The following is a 19,713-nucleotide window of genomic DNA, read 5'->3' as shown; positions in this document are numbered from 1 at the left end:
CTTCGCATATTTCAAGAATTGTTCATCTGATCAACTTCACACTTGGAGGGTGTATTGCTTGGGACCCGAGGGAGCGTTGTGTTGAATTTGGGGCAATTTGGACACACGACACGTTCACACGCACACTATTTAGGTAGATGTAATTACTGTGGGAGATATGAGGAAGAAAGAAGGTATTTGATTCAAGGCCTCACAGAGATAAAAGTGCAGCTTGATTTAAAATATATTCTACAAAATAACTCACTAAATGAGTGTTATATATTACTATTTCAGTATCTACGGTTTTCCTTTTTTTCTTTCCTTTTTTTAGTTATTGTTTTTTTAAATATTTTAAATACTAGCCAGTCTGATCCACAGTCTGAGATTGTACACAGGTACTACCCTGCTAAAGATAATATTTTGCAAGTTCTTCGTAACTGTTAACAATAGATGCACTTTTTGCAATTGTGAAGGGGAAACTATTGAACATGTTTTTGCAACTTCTTTTTGGTTTCATTTACAGAAGAATCTCTCAAAACATTTTGAAAAAGATATCATAATAAGAAAGATTTACTCATTGTCAACAATACCTGTTTTTCGGCAGATGAGATTTACATAATTAATTTGATTAATTATTATCCTAGCAAAATATTATATACATAAAATGATATGGCTTAAAAGAATACCCTCCTTTTTATTTTTAAAGATACTGGTTCTGGTCTCTCGCTTCACTTATCTTTGTTGCACTATTTCTCTCTTTCTCTAAATATCAGTCTGTTGTTCTCTCTTTCCTTTTCCCTCTCTCTGGCACCCTACGAGCCACTGACTCCCCCACACTAGTCTCAGGTTGTTGCCTTGTGTTTAAGTTTTAAAACACTTGTAGCCTATCTGGCCCTTCATACACTCACACTCCTCCCTCCCTCCCTCCCTCCTCCTTTTCCATTTCTTGTGTGTTTTGCTATTTGCCAATCAGAAAGTCCTTATAAACACACAATTGCACTCCCCCTTATGGCAAATACATGTCTTTGTAAAACCACATCAGAACCAGTATGTGTCTGCTTCACATTGTTGTTCATGAGCACAGTCTGCATTGAGAAGGCGACAGGTTTATGTCCTGGGCTAGTTTCAGGAAACCTTGGGCTACTAAAATGCAATTAAATTGGCTTTTAAAGTGGATGGCTGTTCTAGCTCTTGTACTGAATTCATTTAAGATGCAGGCTTTTGAGAAGAAGAAGAAGAACAACAACAACAACAACATCTCCAGTGTGTATTACCGCTGTTGAACGGTGGGGGGCAGTAGAGCAGACTGTTCATCTAGCTGCTACTTACGTCATTATCAGTAGAAGAAGACGGTTACCAGGGTAACGTCAACATCATCTCTAGTAGCTGACTCTAGCTAACCTAGCTAGCGTTTTAACTCTCAGTTGACTCTTTTCCTCTCAAGTGAACCAGCTAACTAAACAACCAGTTGGATATTGTAGAGAGCGACTTCTACTGTCGACGAAAAGGACCGTTTTCAGGAGTTCAGTTTAAGGTAAGAGGAACACTTAGCTACTAGCTTATCATGCTACGCAGCGAGCTAACGCTAACGTTATTAACATGGTAAATGGTTAATGGTTTGGTAACTAAACACATGGCTAATGTGCATCCAACTCAAAAGGACCACAGTGAGTTTAGCTATAGTTCATAGTTACATTATTTATTACAGATAACGTTAATGTCGTCACGTACATAGCTAGGTTGCTAACGCTAACGGTCCTAGCAACCATGTAGCTAGGCAACCAACGTTAACTTTACTCCCACATCTAACGTTGTCATGGTCACCAAGCTATCGGGCATCCTTTTAATGGGCATCATGGCTTTCATTGTTAGCTTTCCTTTAACACGTGTGTCATAAGCTAAAGAGCAGCAGCACATTGGTGTGCTTTGTTTCATAGAAAAGCAACACACACATACTGCATAGATAGATAGATAGATAGATAGATAGATAGATAGATAGATATATAGGTAGGTAGATAGATAGATAGATAGATAGATAGATAGATAGGTAGGTAGGTAGATAGATGGGTGGGTGGGTGGATGGATGGATGGATGGATGGATAGATAGGTGGATGGATGGATGGATAGGTGGGTGGGTGGATGGATGGATGGATGGATGGATGGATAGGTAGATAGATAGATAGGTGGATGGATGGATGGATGGATGGATGGATAGATAGATAGATAGATAGATAGATAGATAGATAGTAACTTTATTGATCCTGAGGGAAATTCAAGTTTCCAGCATCTCAGTTCCATAGTGCAAAACATGTTAGTAAAAAGGCAGTAAAAAAGTTAGTAGTACAAAGTACAAAAAAATATACCAGATATAAAAATACAAGGAGATGTAGAAAACTGTTAAAAGTGAATATAGTGCAGGGTAACAGCTGTGATATAGGACTATTGAAAAAGTGAATATAGTGCAGAAGAGACTGTTAAATAAATTTGCTCCAACTTGCCTACTTCAGCTTTAAGTACTACTCCAACTTTCCACCTTCATATACTATACATAAGTAAGTGGTGCCCCCTCCTGCACTGTGTTTTCCATCTTCCCCTCCTCTACTCACACTGTATTAGCTAGAGCAAGCGTGTTCAGCCAAGCAAGCACTGAGCTATAGTAGCACCACTAGGCTGTATGAATTTGTTTCCACCCATCAGCAACAAATATTTAATTTGTTATTCTTACTATTAATTTGTTCACTGGCTTCAGGCACCATGACGAGTCAGCGGCCTCCCTCCGGCATTGGCCGCCCACTGAGCCGCAGTGGATCTGTGGTCCCTGGTGCTGGAAGACCCCCAACGGCCGTCCGACCTCCTCCTACAGCTATCCGTGTTGCAACTGGAGTAAGCCAACTGCAGCTTGGATGCATTTTAGCTTTGTGATACGAGTGCTCTTCCAGCCAGTATGTTGGGTACTTTGCTAAAGTCACAGCATCATATCAACTAGAATAGCAAAGGTGCAAAAGCACGAAAGGATCTTCGTAGAAACCCAGTCTTATGGGGTTTTCTTCTTTTTATTTTCAATCCAGATGGTTCCAGGTACAAGTGGTCATCCTGGCATGAGGGGCGGCATCCCCATGGCCACCCCTGGAGTCCTGTCAGCACAGATCAAAGTGACTGACAGGCCTGTGACCCAACAGGGGCTTAGTGGTATGAAGACTGGCATGAAAGGTAGGTCTGAAGTGACATCAGCTGACACATTTTTTAATGTTAGGGCAGACACTTTCAGTCATGTTGAAACAGATATTACATCATAACAACTCTCTTTCTCTCCACCACCTCCTACCTTCTTCCATCCCCAAAAGGACCTCAGAGACAGATTCTGGATAAGTCCTACTACCTGGGCCTTCTTAGGTAACACATGCCAATTCAATTGTTGAGTAAAACATGTTAACCCTTATTGGTATTATTTTACACTATGCAGCAGGTGATTCCAGCAGGGCAACCTTTCCTTAAACATATAGTTGGTACACTCTGATCAATTTTACCATTTCAAAGTGAATGTTTTTGTTGTTGTGCTCTTAGGAGTAAGATCAACGAGTTAACCACAGAGACTAGCAAACTGCACAAAGAGATTGATAACTACAACCAGGAGAATTCAGTTTATCTCTCCTACGAGAAGAGGTGAGTGGTGTTTTTACTAAGTAATGCTGACACTGTACATTTAGTAATACAATAACAGACCATGTTCTCCTATTTAATTTAGGCCTACTGCATTACACTGCCTTCAGATAGTCATTAACTAAAGAAGATACACTCATTGACCAGGAAATAAGGGTCTGCACTGAACCATGGACTCAGGCGAAAAAATAAAACCTCATCCACAAGAGCTAGAAATTCAAGCCTAAATTAAAATTAAAAAAACCCGAATGCTACTATAATCTATGGCTTTGTCCGAAATCACATACTATGTACTACATACCCAATATGTGTACTATCGTTTAACATACTTTTGTGTGAATAAACAGTAGTATGTATTTTTTGGGACGCACTGAGCAGTAATTTACGTCGTCACTTCCTGAGAACCTCCTTGCCGGTTGGAGACGTGTAACCATGGTAACCAGTACCAACCTCTTGTGACCAAAACGACGATTTGTGAGAATCAAAGTCTGAATTCATTTAAAATATATATTACGCCTAGCACAGTTAAATTTTATACTTAGACTTAAATTGAAGCGTTATTTATGTTACAGAGCTGTCCGTCAGCATCTGTTATGAACGTTATCATCGTTACCGCATTGCATTGTGTGATATTTATGTCACCATAGTGTCCAGCGTTGCATACTGTAATATTTCACCAGAAATAGTATGTAATTTGCGTATTATTGCTTCCATACTAAGGTTTTGGACATACTAAAAAATCTCACATACTGTTTTAGCCTACTAGATTGCATGTTATGAATTTCGGACTCAACCTATGTCTATTCATTCAATCCATATTCGTTAGTGTTTAGCCTTTGCGAAACAACATTTTCACTGTGGACAAAAAACTGCTCTTCCGCTCGCCGCACACGAAGGGATAACTGATTTAATTAAAAAAAGACTAACTCATTTAATCCAATGAATCACTTTATTCAAATTGAGGATTTTGTTCGATGATTTTAAAAAAAAACTTTTTTGGACGATGACGTCATTAAATATGATGACAGACATTCGAAGCTTTGTTTGAAAACCTCAATAGAAGCTTGAAGTCTTGAATGACATTCGATACAGCCCTTCTTATTACCAAATTGCATACAAGTATGAGGGCTCTTGTAATAAAATAAATGATAGAATTAATAAATATCATAATTAACGATTGCATAACAGCGTGGGGGGAAAAAATCCACAAATTACCAACCCTATGTTGTTCTCTTTCCCCTTCAGAGCCGAAGGCCTGGCTGCAGAGATTAAGGATCTTCAAGGCCAGCTTGCTGACTTCAACATGGTAAATATCTGTAAACTAGAAGTTTTAGCCATTGTCTATAATTCTTTTCAATAGGTAGCCACTGGAAAATAATCTTCAGTTCCCACGTCCTGGATATTACAAGTAACCAACTGAACAAGTATTAAAACAATATCAGAACAAATATTCTTACACTCTATGTTTTGAGCTGAAGTTTTTACCTATAGTAAGTGTAAAAATAGAGAATGCAAACACCAATAGATTAGCTCAAATGACAGGAAAGAATCCCCACAGCTCAGCAGCTAAATGATGGTAAATGGTTGGTCATAGTTGTATTTAGATCAACAAAACATCACTTGTACTTGAAAAGCGTAAAGACTGGTATAATTAAATTGAAAAGTCTTGAATGGTTTACAATGGACTGTGCTTCCCCTATTTAACACTTGATGAGTCCTACTGATATGTAGCTTAATTGTTTGTGCTTCTACGTCTGTACTTGTATTTCCAGCTGGTGGACAAGCTCAACACCAACACAGAGATGGAGGAAATGATCAACGACTACAACATTGTAAGTACAACATGTTGTTAGCATTATGGTAACTTTTCTGACACCTCCTTCTTCAAAAAGTCAAGTCAAAGATGTGATTCAGTGGGCTGATTTTGGGTAAAACAAAAGTGGACATGTTTCTTATTGCGAATATAATGAGTATGCCCGTTCATTCTTTTCATTTCCCCTTACTTTCTACCTTTCCAGTTGAAAGCCCACAATGACAGCGAGGCTGAAGGCATCGATAGCATCTTCACTGAGAGGAGAGAGTAAGTACTTTGTGGACGTTTAATTATGGTTATGGCAGGAGGTTCTAAACAACACAGTTGCATTGCTTGAGATCACTGGGTAAGGATTTATGTTGGGAAATTCTGTTCCTAAACTTTTCTAGAAAACTATCTAATGGCCAATGATTATGTTTACATGCACACTAACATTCCACTATTATTCCAAATATGACAATATTCTGAATTTGATACGGGTCATGTAAGCAGCATATTCTGTTTGGATATTCTGAATTAGGCCTTATTCTGAATGGAGCATTTGCCTATTAAGACATGTGGGATATACAGATATTATACAGGTTTTTAGGAGAATTCTTCGGACATGTATACAGCATACTTGTGCGTCTCAATCAGGGTTTACCCTGATTGAGACGCACAAGTGTGCTGTATACTTGTGCGTCTCAATCAGGTTTTTTCTTTTGGCCCTACTTTAGCAGGGGTCAAGCAGTGAGCGGGGATACGTTAGCCGCGGGGATCACTTTTGCCTTGTAGTTCTAGTAGAAACAGTACAAAACTCTTCCAGTAGGAGCCACAGAGCCACGACAACGTTTTAGTGAGTAACAGTGCTGAGAACATAATGTACATAGTTAAATGATTTTATTTAGCTGTCAGGTTATCCACCTAAGGTGATGTATGTGGTACATATCCCATCTAGAGGAAGTATTCTTTTGGTACCATACAACAGTGTCAGATTTTTCTTTTGTGATGATTGCTTCCTGGTCTTGTCACTGGTTCGCCAGCTTCATGGTTCAGCTGAAGTCTCCTCTCCTGCATGTCACTCTTCCCTCCTGATGTACGGATCCTCAAAATACCCATCCTCCTCCTCCTCCTCCTCATCCTCTATCTGCCCATTCTCTTGCTCGAAGGTGAATGTCTGTTGGTTCAGATATCTCCCTGTCCCTGAGAAGACTGTTGACACAACTCCCTCCTCATCCTCCTCCTCATCTTGGCGCAGTCGCTTATGACGGTAGTCGTTGAAGAGCTTGTACCAGGACGGCCCCTTTATGCCGAATAAGATGAACATGGAGGTGCATAGCGCCAAGACTACAACACCTGCTGTGAACTTCCATGAGTTGCCGAGCAAAGGTGTCTGGTCTATTCGGGTTTGCAAGACAGAGATGGGGAGGAGAGATCGGTCTGTTATGTTCTATTTGTACATCCACATATGTAATAGAAGAAAAATGGTTAAAATACCCACATCTCTCTTAGTCCTACCTTCGTCAATGTTGCGGTTCTGGCTTGGTGTGCCTGTGGTCTCCAGCATAGTGGATGAGCCCCAAGACGGTTGAGAGTTGGCTGGATTTTGTGAGTCGGTAGTGAAGATGGGTGGTGGTGATGGTGATATGTAGCACATAGCTGTAACCTGTAAAACATCTCTTCCAGCCTGCTTTTCTGGAGAAGCACAGGTGACCCCTCCTGTAGAGCCACACATATAAACATGATTTGATTAATGAGCGTTCACTGAAGCCCCTTTCAAACATGCACCACCCTTTTACGTTAATCTGATGGCAATTTAATTTATTCATGTCTGATTAAGCACCTTGGTCACTTCGGCGTAAAACAGACCCTTTCCCACTGAACAAAAAACCCACTAACATCTGGCTTTTGTCTTCAGTGGGAAAGGTTTCAATCGTCATTCATTCCCGGGACAAATGATTCTGCAGCAGTCACGGGTATTTATCGGCTCCAGCTCCGATCAGCAGTGATGGAAACATGACACCCAGGGGGACACGCTATTTTTCGCCACTTTTCCCCGCGCAATGCTGTAACTTCTGCGACTTCTCCGCCACAATCGGCGCTCGTACATTGTTTCAGACCCTGAATATAAGTCTGTCATCTAAGATTTCTGAACCAGCGTGGATGAGGTTCTAGAGCTAGGCAATATATCAATATTATATCAATATCATGATATGACACTAGTTATCGTCTTAGATTTTGGATATCGTAATATTGTAATATGATAAGTGTTGTCTTTTCCTGGTTTTAAAGGCTGTATCACAGTGAAGTGATGTCATTTTCTGAACTTATCAGACTGTTCTTTACCCATTTAGTCATTATATCCACATTACTGATGATCATTTATCACAAATCTCATTGTGTAAATATTTTGTGAAAGCACCAATAGTCAACCATACAATATTGTCGCAATATCAATATTGAGGTATTTGGTAAAAAATATTGTGATATTGGATTTTCTCCATATCGCCCAGCCCTATGAGGGTCACATGCCGGCTTTATTATTGAAATCTTAGAAAGGACATTCTTACCAATGTTAACTCCGGCTGCTTTGGCCTCTCCAATGCTGCTCAGCAGCGGACAGGAACAGTTCCAGGGGTTTTCTTGTAGGTTCAGCACCTAATGGGACCGGACTGGGTCAGGTTAATAGATTCGTAATAACTTGGAAAGCCCGATAATACACAGTAACCTATTTATTTTAGACTTGGTCCTAATAAATATTGAAAACCTTGCACATTTTGGGGAATGGTCCAGAATATCCCCAGGGATTTTGGGGGTCGTTTACCTGTAGATTGTTCAGCTGACTGAATAGCTGTGTATGGAGACTTGTTAGCAGGTTGTGGGACAGGTCCAGCACATTCAGGACATCTAGGCCAGAGAAAGACTCTGGGTCCAGGCTGCAGTAACACCCAGTAGGAGGATTGATCAGTTGTAAATGCAGTTATTATTGTAGCAGTAGCAGTAGCAGTAGTAGTACAAATACTGGAACAGTCATTCTTATACCTGTGATACAGTCACCCTCATGGTTAATCAGTAACAAATATTTAGCCTTATTTTCTGTACATTTTCAAACACACTTTGAAAAATCTAACATATTGAACACATTTAATGCATATTGACATCTTTCTATGTTTATATAGAATGGAAACTAGTGTCCGTTTGCTTTCTTATTTACCTGCTGATGTTGTTCCTGGACAGAGACAACACTCTGAGGTGTGGTACCACAGAGAAGTACTTGGCTGGTATACTGGTCACCAGGTTACCATCCAGGTGGAGTTCTACCAGTTCGGGATAACTGGCCAGGGCTAGTCTGTCAGCCTCATTCAGAGTAATCAGGCTCCCCTCGATCACCAGTTCAGTAACAGAGGAACTGTTGCAATTATCAGGAATGACTTGCAGAAGCTGGTTGGTCAAGTTCTTTACCTGCTGATGGAGTTAACAGATAAACAATCTGAATAAACTAGGGCTGCCCCCTCTTAGTTGATTAATCGACTAATCGGTCGGTTTGATCTTAGTCGACAAAGATTTCTTTAGTCGTTTAGTCAGGTTTTTTTTCCTTTTTTCACGCTGAATGAGCACATCTCTGGTAAACACAAGATTTGAAGCGGTGCTTTTGTGTGATTCTTTGTGGAGTAACTCAGTTTTACAGATCTGTCGATTAAATCAATTAATTGATTAGTTGTGTGTTAGTCGACTAAGAATTTCTTTGGTCGAGGACAGCCCTAGAATAAACACATACAGATGAACCATCATTGCTCTGGATCAGTGTCAGCGAAAAATAATTTCCACTTGTGGTGAGTGCCAGCTTAACAAAGATATAATAGATTGAATAGAACATTTCCTACCAGTGTGTCCTCTTCCACAACCTCAGCATGACTTCCCAGTATATTCATTGCTACCACTGCAGTCAACCACAGCATTGGAAGAGGCTGCCGGCACCCCTTCATTATCCTACCCAGAAAAACAGAAAACAATCAACAACAATCAATACTTTACATGGAAAATAGACTCCTCTGTTTTACCTGGGATGCTGAGAAGATCAGTCTTTCTGCCAAAACATCAAATTGTATTTTTTTTTACGCTCTACTGACATATGTTTTTTTAGCTCTGACTAGCGGCCTGCTAGTCACTCATTAAAATCAACATTTCTTTCATTGCAGATGTCGGTGAATTTGCCTTCTTGATACTTTGAGTTCAGCTTTATGAGTAAAACATTCCATTGTGTTATTGCCAAGTTGGTGGCAGTTTATCACAAATCATGTAGTTGTTTGCTCTCAAACAATAAGAGTAGAAGCAGATTAAAGAAATATTTAATAAAAGAACTGTCTCTCTATCTTTGATATTACTCTTTTTTTAGGGACAACAAACTATTATTTTCATAGAATATTTGATGTTGTTTAGTCTGTAAGATGTCAGAATTAGGGCTGTCAAAGTTAATGCGATAACACGTTCAATTTGTTTTAATGCCATTAATTTCTTTAGCGCATAATGCAACGATTTTTAGGTTATAGCAGGCACAGTTTTAAAGCTTTAGTGAAGCTCCTCACAAAGGAGGTTAAATAACGCTCCAAACTTAACGCTAAATTTTTGGTGAGGATAAACTGGCATGGTCATTTTCAAAGGGGTCTCTTGACCTCTGACCTCAAGATATGTGAATGAAAATGGGTTCTATGGGTACCCACGAGTCTCCCCTCTTTCACACTGCAAATTTCCCCACTGCGGGACTAAATAAAGGAATATCTTATCTTATCTTATCTTATCTTATCTTACAGACGTGCCCACTTTATGATAATCACATGCAGTTTGGGGCAAGTCAGAATCAAGTCAGCACACTGACACACTGACAGCTGTTGTTGCCTGTTGGGCTGCAGTTTGCCATGTTATGATTTGAGCATATTTTTTATGCTAAATGCAGTACCTGTGAGGGTTTCTGGACAATATTTGTCATTGTTTTGTGTTGTTAATTGATTTCCAATAATAAATATTTACATACATTTGCATAAAGCAGCATATTTGCCCACTCCCATGTTGATAAGAGTATTAAATACTTGACAAATCTCCCTTTAAAGTACATTATGAATAGACAGGAAAGAGCAGCATGCATGGCAGCAATGGCGAAAATCTATTTCATAGGTTGAAAGTGAAACAGCTTTCATGTTACAACTATCACTCTAAACACTGAGCCTTCTGTTAAAGTGCTCTATAAATACATCCTTGTGAAAATGACATACCTTTGAAGTCCTTTAATTTTTCAATATATTAACTTGTAGACCATACATGCCCCTGGACACTAACCCTGAGTATAAAACCTCCCATGTAAACTTGGATAACTGAGACGGGACGCTCCACAGAACCATGTCAACAGCTTAATCAAACTATGACCATGACATGAGGTTTTCATTACTACTTATGTACATATAATAGGCTGACAAATCTGCTGACACGGTTCATTATAAAACTGGATCAGAGTACAGTATATATGAAATCTCGAAGTCAGTGTTAGCTGAATAACCTTTAACCTGTATACAGTACAACATTTGTCAACGTCCTTACTGTCATTTTTCTGTGATGTTTGTCATCTCAGACTTTAATCGTATTCTGTCACTATTCTATATTACTGAATAACAAACAAAGAGACTTACCTGTATTTCTAGGGGCACTTAGATAAACTTAAATTCACCTGTCACCGTGATACTGTGACGCAGCCAGCACAGCACATGAACTTTGTTCCTGGTTGTAAAAACCTGTAGGCTGACATAAACGGTTTCTGCTAGCGACACATTCCAGCCTTTCCTCCCTTCCTTCCCGCTTTAGTTAGAAGCATATTTAAGCCTTGCCGGACACACCTCTCATTTAAAAAAATGAAATAATACAAAAAATGAGTGAATAGGATTTATGACCATTGATGGTTAAAGTATTTTAGAAGTTGTTTTTCAAATGAAACAAGCTGGTCTTATAGAGAGAGTTATTGAGGGCTGAAGGAGCGGAGTAAAGAAGGTAAAGGAGAAGGATTTATAGTAGGGGTGTAACGGTTCTAAAACCATTTGTGTTCAATTTGTAAGTTTACGAATGGACCCGTTTTTTCTTATTCACCCGCCACCCCCCCAGAAAAATAACAACAAACAACGAGGTATGAACCGAACCATGGATCTGGAGTAATGGATGAGAGTTGTGAGGGAAGACAGATGGATATAAAGGGAGGGTTGAATTACATTAGAGAAAAGACCTGAGAAAGGGGAAAACAAGTGTAATTTGGAATTAAGGGAAGAAGAAAGAAGCAAGAGGTATTTAAGTAAAGAAAGCGAGACAGACAAGGAGGTAAATGTACATTTTCCCCGTCCATCTAACATCTCTCCCACCCTTCCTTCTCTGCATCCTTCCTTTATCTATCTATCTAGATATCTGTTTATCTTATCTGCCCTGGGTTTGAATGTGGCCTAGGACCTTTGTCACATGTCTCCCTCCCCATGCTGTTGACTAATGAAGGCAAAGTAAAAATAGTAAATGAGCTAAACAAACCAAAACCTCTTCCACCCTGTAGGAGAGAGGAGGCTATCAGGGCGATAGAAGAAGAGATCAGGAGGGAAAGGAGGGTCGCTGACGAGGTCGTCCAGGCAATGCCGGCCGCAAAGCAAGAGAAGTATTTCACCATGACAACAGCCAACGAGGAACGGCTACAGGTATTAATGTAGTTTTAGCCTAATGTTTTTATGGCACTGCTCTGATAAACTCTCAAAAAATTATATTAATCAGTCACCAGAGTTTGATTAATGTCAACTGCTAACAGGATAAATACATTTTCTTTAAGGAGTATATGTTCCCATGGTACTGCAGTGATAACTAGTTAATATTACTGTCATCCTTCGCACCACGTAAAATAAATGTACCTTATGTTCTTCTCCTTTCTTCATCTTCTCATTGCCACCTTTTTTGTTTGGTAGGAGCTAACTGTTCTCCAGGAGGAGCTGGACATTCTGATAACCAGGAAGGAGGACTACGAGGCTGTGAGTTGGTTAAAAAGATGGGGGGGAATGATCAAGGAAGGGTTTCTGCAGGGTTCACAAAACTTAAATTTAAGACGTTTTTAATTCAACATAGAGTTTAATTTAATACCTGTTACACAGTCATACCAGCCAAAGTATGAAAAATATCCATGAAAGTACAATGTGAAATGTTATTCCTGGCAGTATAGAACAATCATTCCTAATGAGATGACCTCAGGCCTATTTTTAGGAAACTTAAATCAATGTTTTAAAGGACAAGTGTGTGGGATTGTGATGATATGTATTGATGTTTTCACTTTGCATCGAAGATATTGGATCGTTGATCATTCAATCGATACATCGATTCAGATCGATGGAGTGTTACACCCCTAATAATCACCTGAAACTAAGAATCATGTTTTCGTTAGCTTAGAATGAGCCCTTCATATCTACATAGGGAGCGGGTCCTCTTCACGGAGTCCGTCATGTTGCTCCGCCATGTTTCTACAGTAGCCCAGAACGAACAAACCAAACACTGTCTCTAGAGAGAGAGAGACTTTCGTGTTTTTATGTTACCTGAAGGCCACCGTAGTTCACGCTTAGAAAGTGAGGGATGAGCGGAGGGGTACTCGGTTGCAATCTGCAACCTCACCGCTAGATGCCACTAAATCCTACACACTGGTCCTTTAAGACTTTCCAGCAAATACTCTGGGGAGGGAGATGATGTGTAGAAAAGAGGAAAGAAAGGAGGAACAGACAGTGGAGTAGAAGTAGGAAAATGTAAATGCACTGCCACCATTGGTGTGTGAATGTGTTTGTGAAAGAGAGGCAAATTGTAAAGCGCTTTGTCCAATTAGGTAGAAAGGCGCTATATAAATACAGTCCATTTACCATTAGCAGTAGGAGTAATATAAATAGTTATGTCTTCCATTTTCCTGTGTGCAGGAGCTGGCCCACTCACATATAAAGCAGGAAGTGGTTCGGCTTCATGAGACTCTGTCAGTGCTGGAGGCGAAGCGGGACGCCATGGAGGCTGAGCACAAGAGCCTGGGCTCCCCACTGGAGGAAAGAGAGCAACTATTCAAACAGGTTAGCTTCACAACCAGCTAAAGAATGTCGAGATCATAAAACTACAGGCAATATGCAGCAACAATGTTTTATTACACTAATATAAACTGCAGTTATTAAAGGTGCTGTTGATAATATTGATAACATCACGTGCTGTGCGTAGGGCACCAAGTGCGGGAGGCGGCACAAACTGGCCACACTGCCATTTGCATGACATGTTTGGTATGAACAGATTCATCGCAATCTCAAGATTCATATGATACAACTGTTGTCCGCTTTCTTAAAAACTGAAACCCGCATCGACCTTCAAATGACAGTAATGTTATGTATACAGTAATGTGTTTCTCTTACTGGTGCATTCTGGTCAGATTTATTTATTTAGTTTTTATAAAAACAAGATTTGATCTTCAAAAAATCTTTTTCAAAGAAGGAGTCTCGAAAAAAAAGGGGTGTCTCACAATCAAGATAAATATGTTAGATACATTATAAGCAGATAAAGAGGCCATGTCAATCCTGTATGCACAAAAATGACACTGTTTAAGAACTTCCCGGCGGGGTGCGCTTTGCGAGTGCACAAAAACATTTGTCATGCCAAAAGAGGTAGGTGCCAACAGCTAAAATCTTGTCTAGGGCACCAAATTGGTCAGGCTCTGGATAACTTTCAGCCACTAGATGTTGCTGTTTCATTGCGTTCTCTTCACAGCAAGTCATTGCCAGGCACTTACTGTCAATCTCAGCCATTAATCCGTTTTTTTCCACACTAACTGACGACCCAGAGATACCACGTGATACCAACGTCGTTTTACTATTGGCTCACAAGCCTTGTTAGAAGTGGGAACCGGATGTCAGATATCTTCCACAGAGATCAACAAAACATCCAATTTAGACCCGCCTACATTCTTAAAATGATAAATTCAAAATCATAAAAAAAACAAATTCTGGAAAAGCCATACTTTTATTCGACACTTTTCTAAAAGCTCTGTGGGTGTAGTACCTCAGACTGAACATGTTCAGTAAGCAATGTTTCATTTCATAGATTGTAAGAGTCGGGGTAAATAAAGGAACGATTTAAGCTGCTGTTTTGTTTTCCAGGTGAAGGAGGACAACCAGGAAATCGCCGGCATGGAGAGACAGTATGTACCATTGTTGTCACACCAAATCTCTGTGTCTGCATTGTTAGGTTTGATTTTCTTTTTTAAAAAGTATTTAGATTAATAACTTACTTTAATTAGAAGTCTGAGCCTGAAACACTGACCAGATGGTGGGCACTCTCATTGTATAAATTACTCGAATGAAGCCAAATCAAATAAAGTGAGAAGGTCATCTTATATCAGAACATTTTTGATAGTTCAAATAGCTGGCTCTCATAAACTTATCCATTTGGAAGTTAGAGGTACAAAAACTGGCAAAACGAAGAGTTTCTTATTCATAAAACTTGATCTGCCTCATTAAGAGGTGCTTATATATGCATACATATGTTTTGCCTCATTCACCCTGTGACCTTGACCTCAAAATGACTTGCTTTTAACTTTGAAGCCCATTTTGCCTCTGATGTGTGTGTGTTCAGGCTTACAGAGATCAGGGACAGGATGGGACAAATCACAGAGGAGTTCCGACAGCTGGAGCAGGACTCAGAGGAAGCACAAGGTAACACTGGATGGCTGCTTTCAACTTCTCATTTCTCTATCACAATTTTTTTTCTCCCCAATATATGATTTTATATATATATATATATATATATATATATATATACTGTATATTGATTTTCTCAGTCAACTATTTTAATCAATTGTGTGTCTTTACCAGGATATATTACCAAACTCTTACACACAAAACACATGACAGTGCTTCCAGATAAAGAATGCATTTAATAATTATATGATTGCTTGCTAAACTAATATTTTTTTTTGTCTGTCCATAAGGGGAGTGTCAGCAGAAATACAAAGAGCTGAAGAGGAAGGAGGAGGAAATTGACCGTGAGTTGAACATTTGACAGTTGTAATGACATAAGGTCCAGACGCACCAAACTGACATCAAAGAAGTAGAGGCGATGAAGGCCGACTGTTGCGAAGCAGAAAAAATGGGCAAGCGTAAGGATGTGAGAGACTTTGACAAGGGCCAGATTGTGACGGCTAGACGACTGAGTCAGAGCATCTCCAAAACTGCAAAATTGCTGAAAAAGTTAATGCTGGTTCCGATAGAAAGGTATCAGAACACACAGTGCATCGCAGTTTGTTGCGTATGGGGCTGCGTAGCCGCAGACCAGGCAGGGTGCCCATGCTGTCATAATGTTATGGCTGATCGGTGTATAATATATTTTGAATTAATTTCTAGTCGTCATAATTTCAATATTGCCAACCATGTGTCTGCAGGGTTTGGCATTGTTTTAAAAATGGTTTAACTAATATGGAAGCACTTTGCAGTGTGCCCTTTTGGAAACTACCACCAGGAGTCGCCAGAGTCAGCATACTATAAATCCTGCACATAGGAGCTTCAATATAGCTGCTTGACCAGATATTGGTTTAAATATATTTACATGCAGCTAATAGTAATGATTTCCTTCCCTTTGTTCCAGGGTACCTGGAGTCATTTGAGGAGTCCAGGACTCAGGAGCAGGACAAGATGACACAGAGCCAGGAGAACATCGTCTCCCTCCTGGAACACTGCAGCAGAGTGAGGAGGAAGGGGAGAGGTGGAGAGGGGAAGGGAAGGAGGGAGGATGGTAGTAGGAAAGAAGGAAGGAATGTAAATAAAGGTGGAATAAATGGCAAGATGGAGGGAGAAAGAAGGGGTGAAGAGATGAGTTGGTTGGAGACAGAGAAAGGAAATACCAGTGGGAAAGAGAAGACTTGGTGTGTCTATTTATATGTGTGTGTGTGTGTGTGTGTGTAGAACATGTTGCGACTACATCAGGTGGATACAGTGACAGCCAGTGAGCTGAGGAACATGCAGGAGGTGCTGGTCAGCAAGGAGACGGAGGTGGTCCAATCAGAGAGCACTGCCAGAGGACTGACAACTGGTCAGTAACACACACACACACACACACACACACACACACACACACACACACACACACACACACACACACACACAGACACCAATAGCCCTAGTAAAATATACCCTCTTTGATGAACCTAACGTGTCAAACAACAAATTCTAACTTGCAAACTATCACTCTGTGCCCACTGACCACCACCACCACCACCCAGAGTCCCACCGTCTGCAGCAGGACCTGGAGAAGGTGCAGCAGCTGGAGGGGAAGATCTCAGATGAGCTCAGCACCCTGAAGGAGCGCGTCGATAACATGGACTCTGAGCTGGTCACCTACAGAGACCTGGACACCCTGAGGAACACAGCTGAGGAGAAGAAAAAGGTAACAAGAGTATCAGAAATTGAGAAAGTGGATGCACCAATCTGTTGTATGCAGTTATGTACTACATGTATTTTTCTAGGCATATTTATTTGTAGTTACAGATATCAGCCCCGTCAGCTCACTGTGGATCATTAAAGGATAGTTCAGGTGTTTTAAAGTGGGGTTGTATGAGATACTTCTCCATAGTCAGGGTATTACGTACAGCAAATCCCGTGTTCTGTGAGATAAAATGACTGTTTTTATCAATGGAGTCTGGTGGCTTTGAAGAGAGCATAGAGAACGGCTTCACTTCCCTGTCGGAAAGGGCTGTCTGACGGAGAGGTAAAGGAGTCTGCTTCTCTGACTATGGATAACATACAACCCCACTTCAAAAAAATCTGAACAATCCTTTTTAAATACTGTCTAAACTGCTGTATCTGTTTTCTATTTTGCTAAAGGCAGCTAAACTGTAGGCTAACCATATGTATGTTGCTCCGGTGCAGAGACTACAGGAGGAGCGCGTGTCACTGTCTCGGCGTCAGGATTCGTTCAAACAGCTGTTGGATGAAATGAACCAGAAATATGAAGCTCTGAAGACCAAACTGCAAGAAAACGAGACTCACGCTCAGGTTTGAGAATTTTACACTTTGCTTAGAAAAGTATTACTATATCAGCGCAGATATACTGTCGCTATAGACATGTATAAGTACGCTAAACTTTAAATGATTTCTGGATCTCTTCATGCAATATTCAAAACATTTAACGCAAGTTTAGACACTGAGTTCAGACTCGTTGCGTTTCGACCACAGGGACCAAGGTCTAAATAAAGTTCCGGGGACATTTTACGGGGCCTTTTTACCCCCCAAAAAGGCCCTGGTCAAGGGGTAGTCATTTCTGAAAGTACCGGAACTTTCGGGGTTGAGTTTGCAGGGATGACCGTCACTGATTGGTGAAACTTACACACAGCACCGCTGCTTCAACTGTACCGCATCATTCATAAAACAAGGAAGTACTCTAGTATCAATTAAGGAACATTGTAGGATGAGGGGAGAAGATTTCTCTTTGTTTGATAACATTAAAAGTAAAGTTAGATTCTGCTGTCGGCTTCCCGACTCATTTAAAAAAGACAGAGAGGAAGAGAGAGAGAGGTCGGCTCAGCGAGCAGAGAGGGCGAGCGGTAGAAGAGAGAGAGACGCAGCATGGTGGAAATGCAGACAACAGTGGGCTGAAGGAACCTTTTAGTTCCTTGAAAAGTAGTTCCAGGTGCTTAAAATCCCTGGAACACTTCCTGTAGTTATTGCATTCTCTATTTGGGTTAATTGTACAGTTGTTATGTACTGTTATAATATGAAATATCCATAAAATATGTCACTTAGCCTCTGGGGTCGTCAGTTTACTCAATGATAGAAAAGGGGTCCCTCAAGGAAAAAGGTTGGGAACCACTGGTGTAGATCACATAATGACTTAATTAGCATTTTGACTCTAAAATGATGTGCTAAATTGAACGTAAGGGGTTTGGTTGATAACACAGTTCAGCAGGAAAAATATGCATTCATCCCTTCTTTTTGCCCTTGAGCAAGGCGATTAAACCATTTTATGTTGTTACAAACCTGTATTATCCTGCTAATGCTAATCTCATGTGTTTTGTCCCTGTATGTGTGTGTGCTGTGTGTTTCTAGCTGGCTAACCTTGAGAGGAAATGGCAACACATGGAGCAGAACAACTTTGTAATGAAAGAGTGTATCCTTCTGGAATCTGTCTTTATCCCTTTATTACTTCATGTTTTTGTTAAGTGGAGTGCTGCAAGCCATCACTTCCAGAGATAACAGTTCTGAGAGAGATGTGATTTGTCCCTGTAAAGGCCACCCGCACATTCCATCCGTGAACTTTCCTTAACTGCAGCACATCAGTCATTGCCTCTAAATCTCAGGAGAGTGACTACGCCTCGGTCGCCAAGAACGTCTACCAACAAATAGCAGAGTACAACAAGAGTCTTATAGACTCCTTGCAGAACAACAGGAACACACACACATAAGAAAACATGTTATATTTAAGACATTTGCAGTCTGTCAGTTAATGTCATGATAAAATGGTCCATAGATGGAATAGTTTAACACTAATGCTCAGTTGTCTCTTAACAAAGCATTGATACTTAAAAATGTTTCAGTAGCACTCTATTTTCTTATGGGGTTTTATTTATTATTAAAAAGGCATAAAAGATTTTCCAATGTCCCTCCCCTCCATTTACATGGCATATTAAGCTTTGTTTTGTACTGTCATTCAAACATTTTATGCAGATTGTTTTCTTTTTCTTTTTTTTTTTATGAGAACAAGAAAATAAGACTTTTATTTTCAATACTGCGTCTGTCATTTGCTGGCCTTAAAAAGGAATATTTGTGTTGGGATCCAGAATCATAAACTTTTTTTCCTTTCCCCGTTGTCAGATCTACATCACAGCCGTGCTGTAAAGGGTTAACCAGCAGCCTCACAAAGCAGCTCTTTGAAGCAACATCTGTTTTTTGCATCAAAGTAACGTGACAGCACTATTACAGTCAGCGAGACGGTGATGTAAACAAGAGCGTTTTTGTCTAGTCTTTGTCTCACAGCCGTCGCTTTCCAAAGATACAAATAAAAGGCGTCCTCAGATGGAGGAATTTGATCATTTATTTGGTTATTTATTCAATTACGGTGAAATTAAGTCATTGTGGTAGGTTTAATAGCAGAGAAAATGCAACTAATTTACTCCGACACCAAGTAATAAATGGTGAATACTTAAGCTCAGGTCTCGGAGCAGATGGAAACAACTCCAGTGAAGTCTCTAATGTGAGGACTCTCCACCT

The 19,713-nt window shown here is 40.1% G+C and overlaps 2 protein-coding genes across 4 annotated transcripts; one reads left to right on the top strand and one right to left on the bottom strand.

Moving 5' to 3' along the window:
- The first annotated feature begins 1,328 nt into the window (after positions 1–1,328).
- On the top strand, positions 1,329–19,532 carry ift74 (intraflagellar transport 74). The gene is made up of 20 exons (XM_074621755.1): positions 1,329–1,513; positions 2,729–2,862; positions 3,048–3,189; positions 3,324–3,372; positions 3,544–3,642; positions 4,885–4,945; positions 5,412–5,471; positions 5,658–5,719; positions 12,012–12,150; positions 12,412–12,474; positions 13,399–13,542; positions 14,614–14,654; positions 15,089–15,168; positions 15,444–15,497; positions 16,097–16,194; positions 16,414–16,540; positions 16,731–16,894; positions 17,377–17,502; positions 18,553–18,613; positions 18,784–19,532. The coding sequence occupies exons 2-20, from the start codon at positions 2,734–2,736 to the stop codon at positions 18,906–18,908; spliced, it is 1,824 nt and encodes a 607-aa protein (XP_074477856.1). The 5' UTR covers positions 1,329–1,513; positions 2,729–2,733; the 3' UTR covers positions 18,909–19,532.
- LOC141759580 (leucine-rich repeat-containing protein 19-like) lies at positions 5,406–11,196 on the bottom strand. Of its 3 annotated transcripts, none has more exons than XM_074621756.1 (8): positions 11,113–11,196; positions 9,316–9,421; positions 8,646–8,896; positions 8,256–8,367; positions 8,002–8,089; positions 6,950–7,150; positions 6,356–6,829; positions 5,406–5,997 (listed from the first exon to the last, which is right to left on the bottom strand). In XM_074621756.1, exons 2-7 carry the CDS (start codon positions 9,415–9,417, stop codon positions 6,510–6,512), a joined length of 1,074 nt encoding a protein of 357 aa, XP_074477857.1. In that variant the 5' UTR covers positions 9,418–9,421; positions 11,113–11,196; the 3' UTR covers positions 5,406–5,997; positions 6,356–6,509. The 3 variants fall into 3 exon arrangements, with proteins under 3 accessions (XP_074477857.1, XP_074477860.1, XP_074477859.1); XM_074621759.1 differs by having other exon boundaries at positions 8,646–8,893; XM_074621758.1 differs by lacking the exon at positions 11,113–11,196 and having other exon boundaries at positions 9,316–9,541.
- Positions 19,533–19,713: the final 181 nt, after the last annotated feature.

Source organism: Sebastes fasciatus, chromosome 21 (genome assembly GCF_043250625.1).
Source record: "Sebastes fasciatus isolate fSebFas1 chromosome 21, fSebFas1.pri, whole genome shotgun sequence".
NCBI classification, from domain to species: Eukaryota; Metazoa; Chordata; class Actinopteri; order Perciformes; family Sebastidae; genus Sebastes; species Sebastes fasciatus.
Note: the sequence above shows the minus strand (reverse complement) of the source record. Positions and strands in the feature narration are given on the sequence as shown.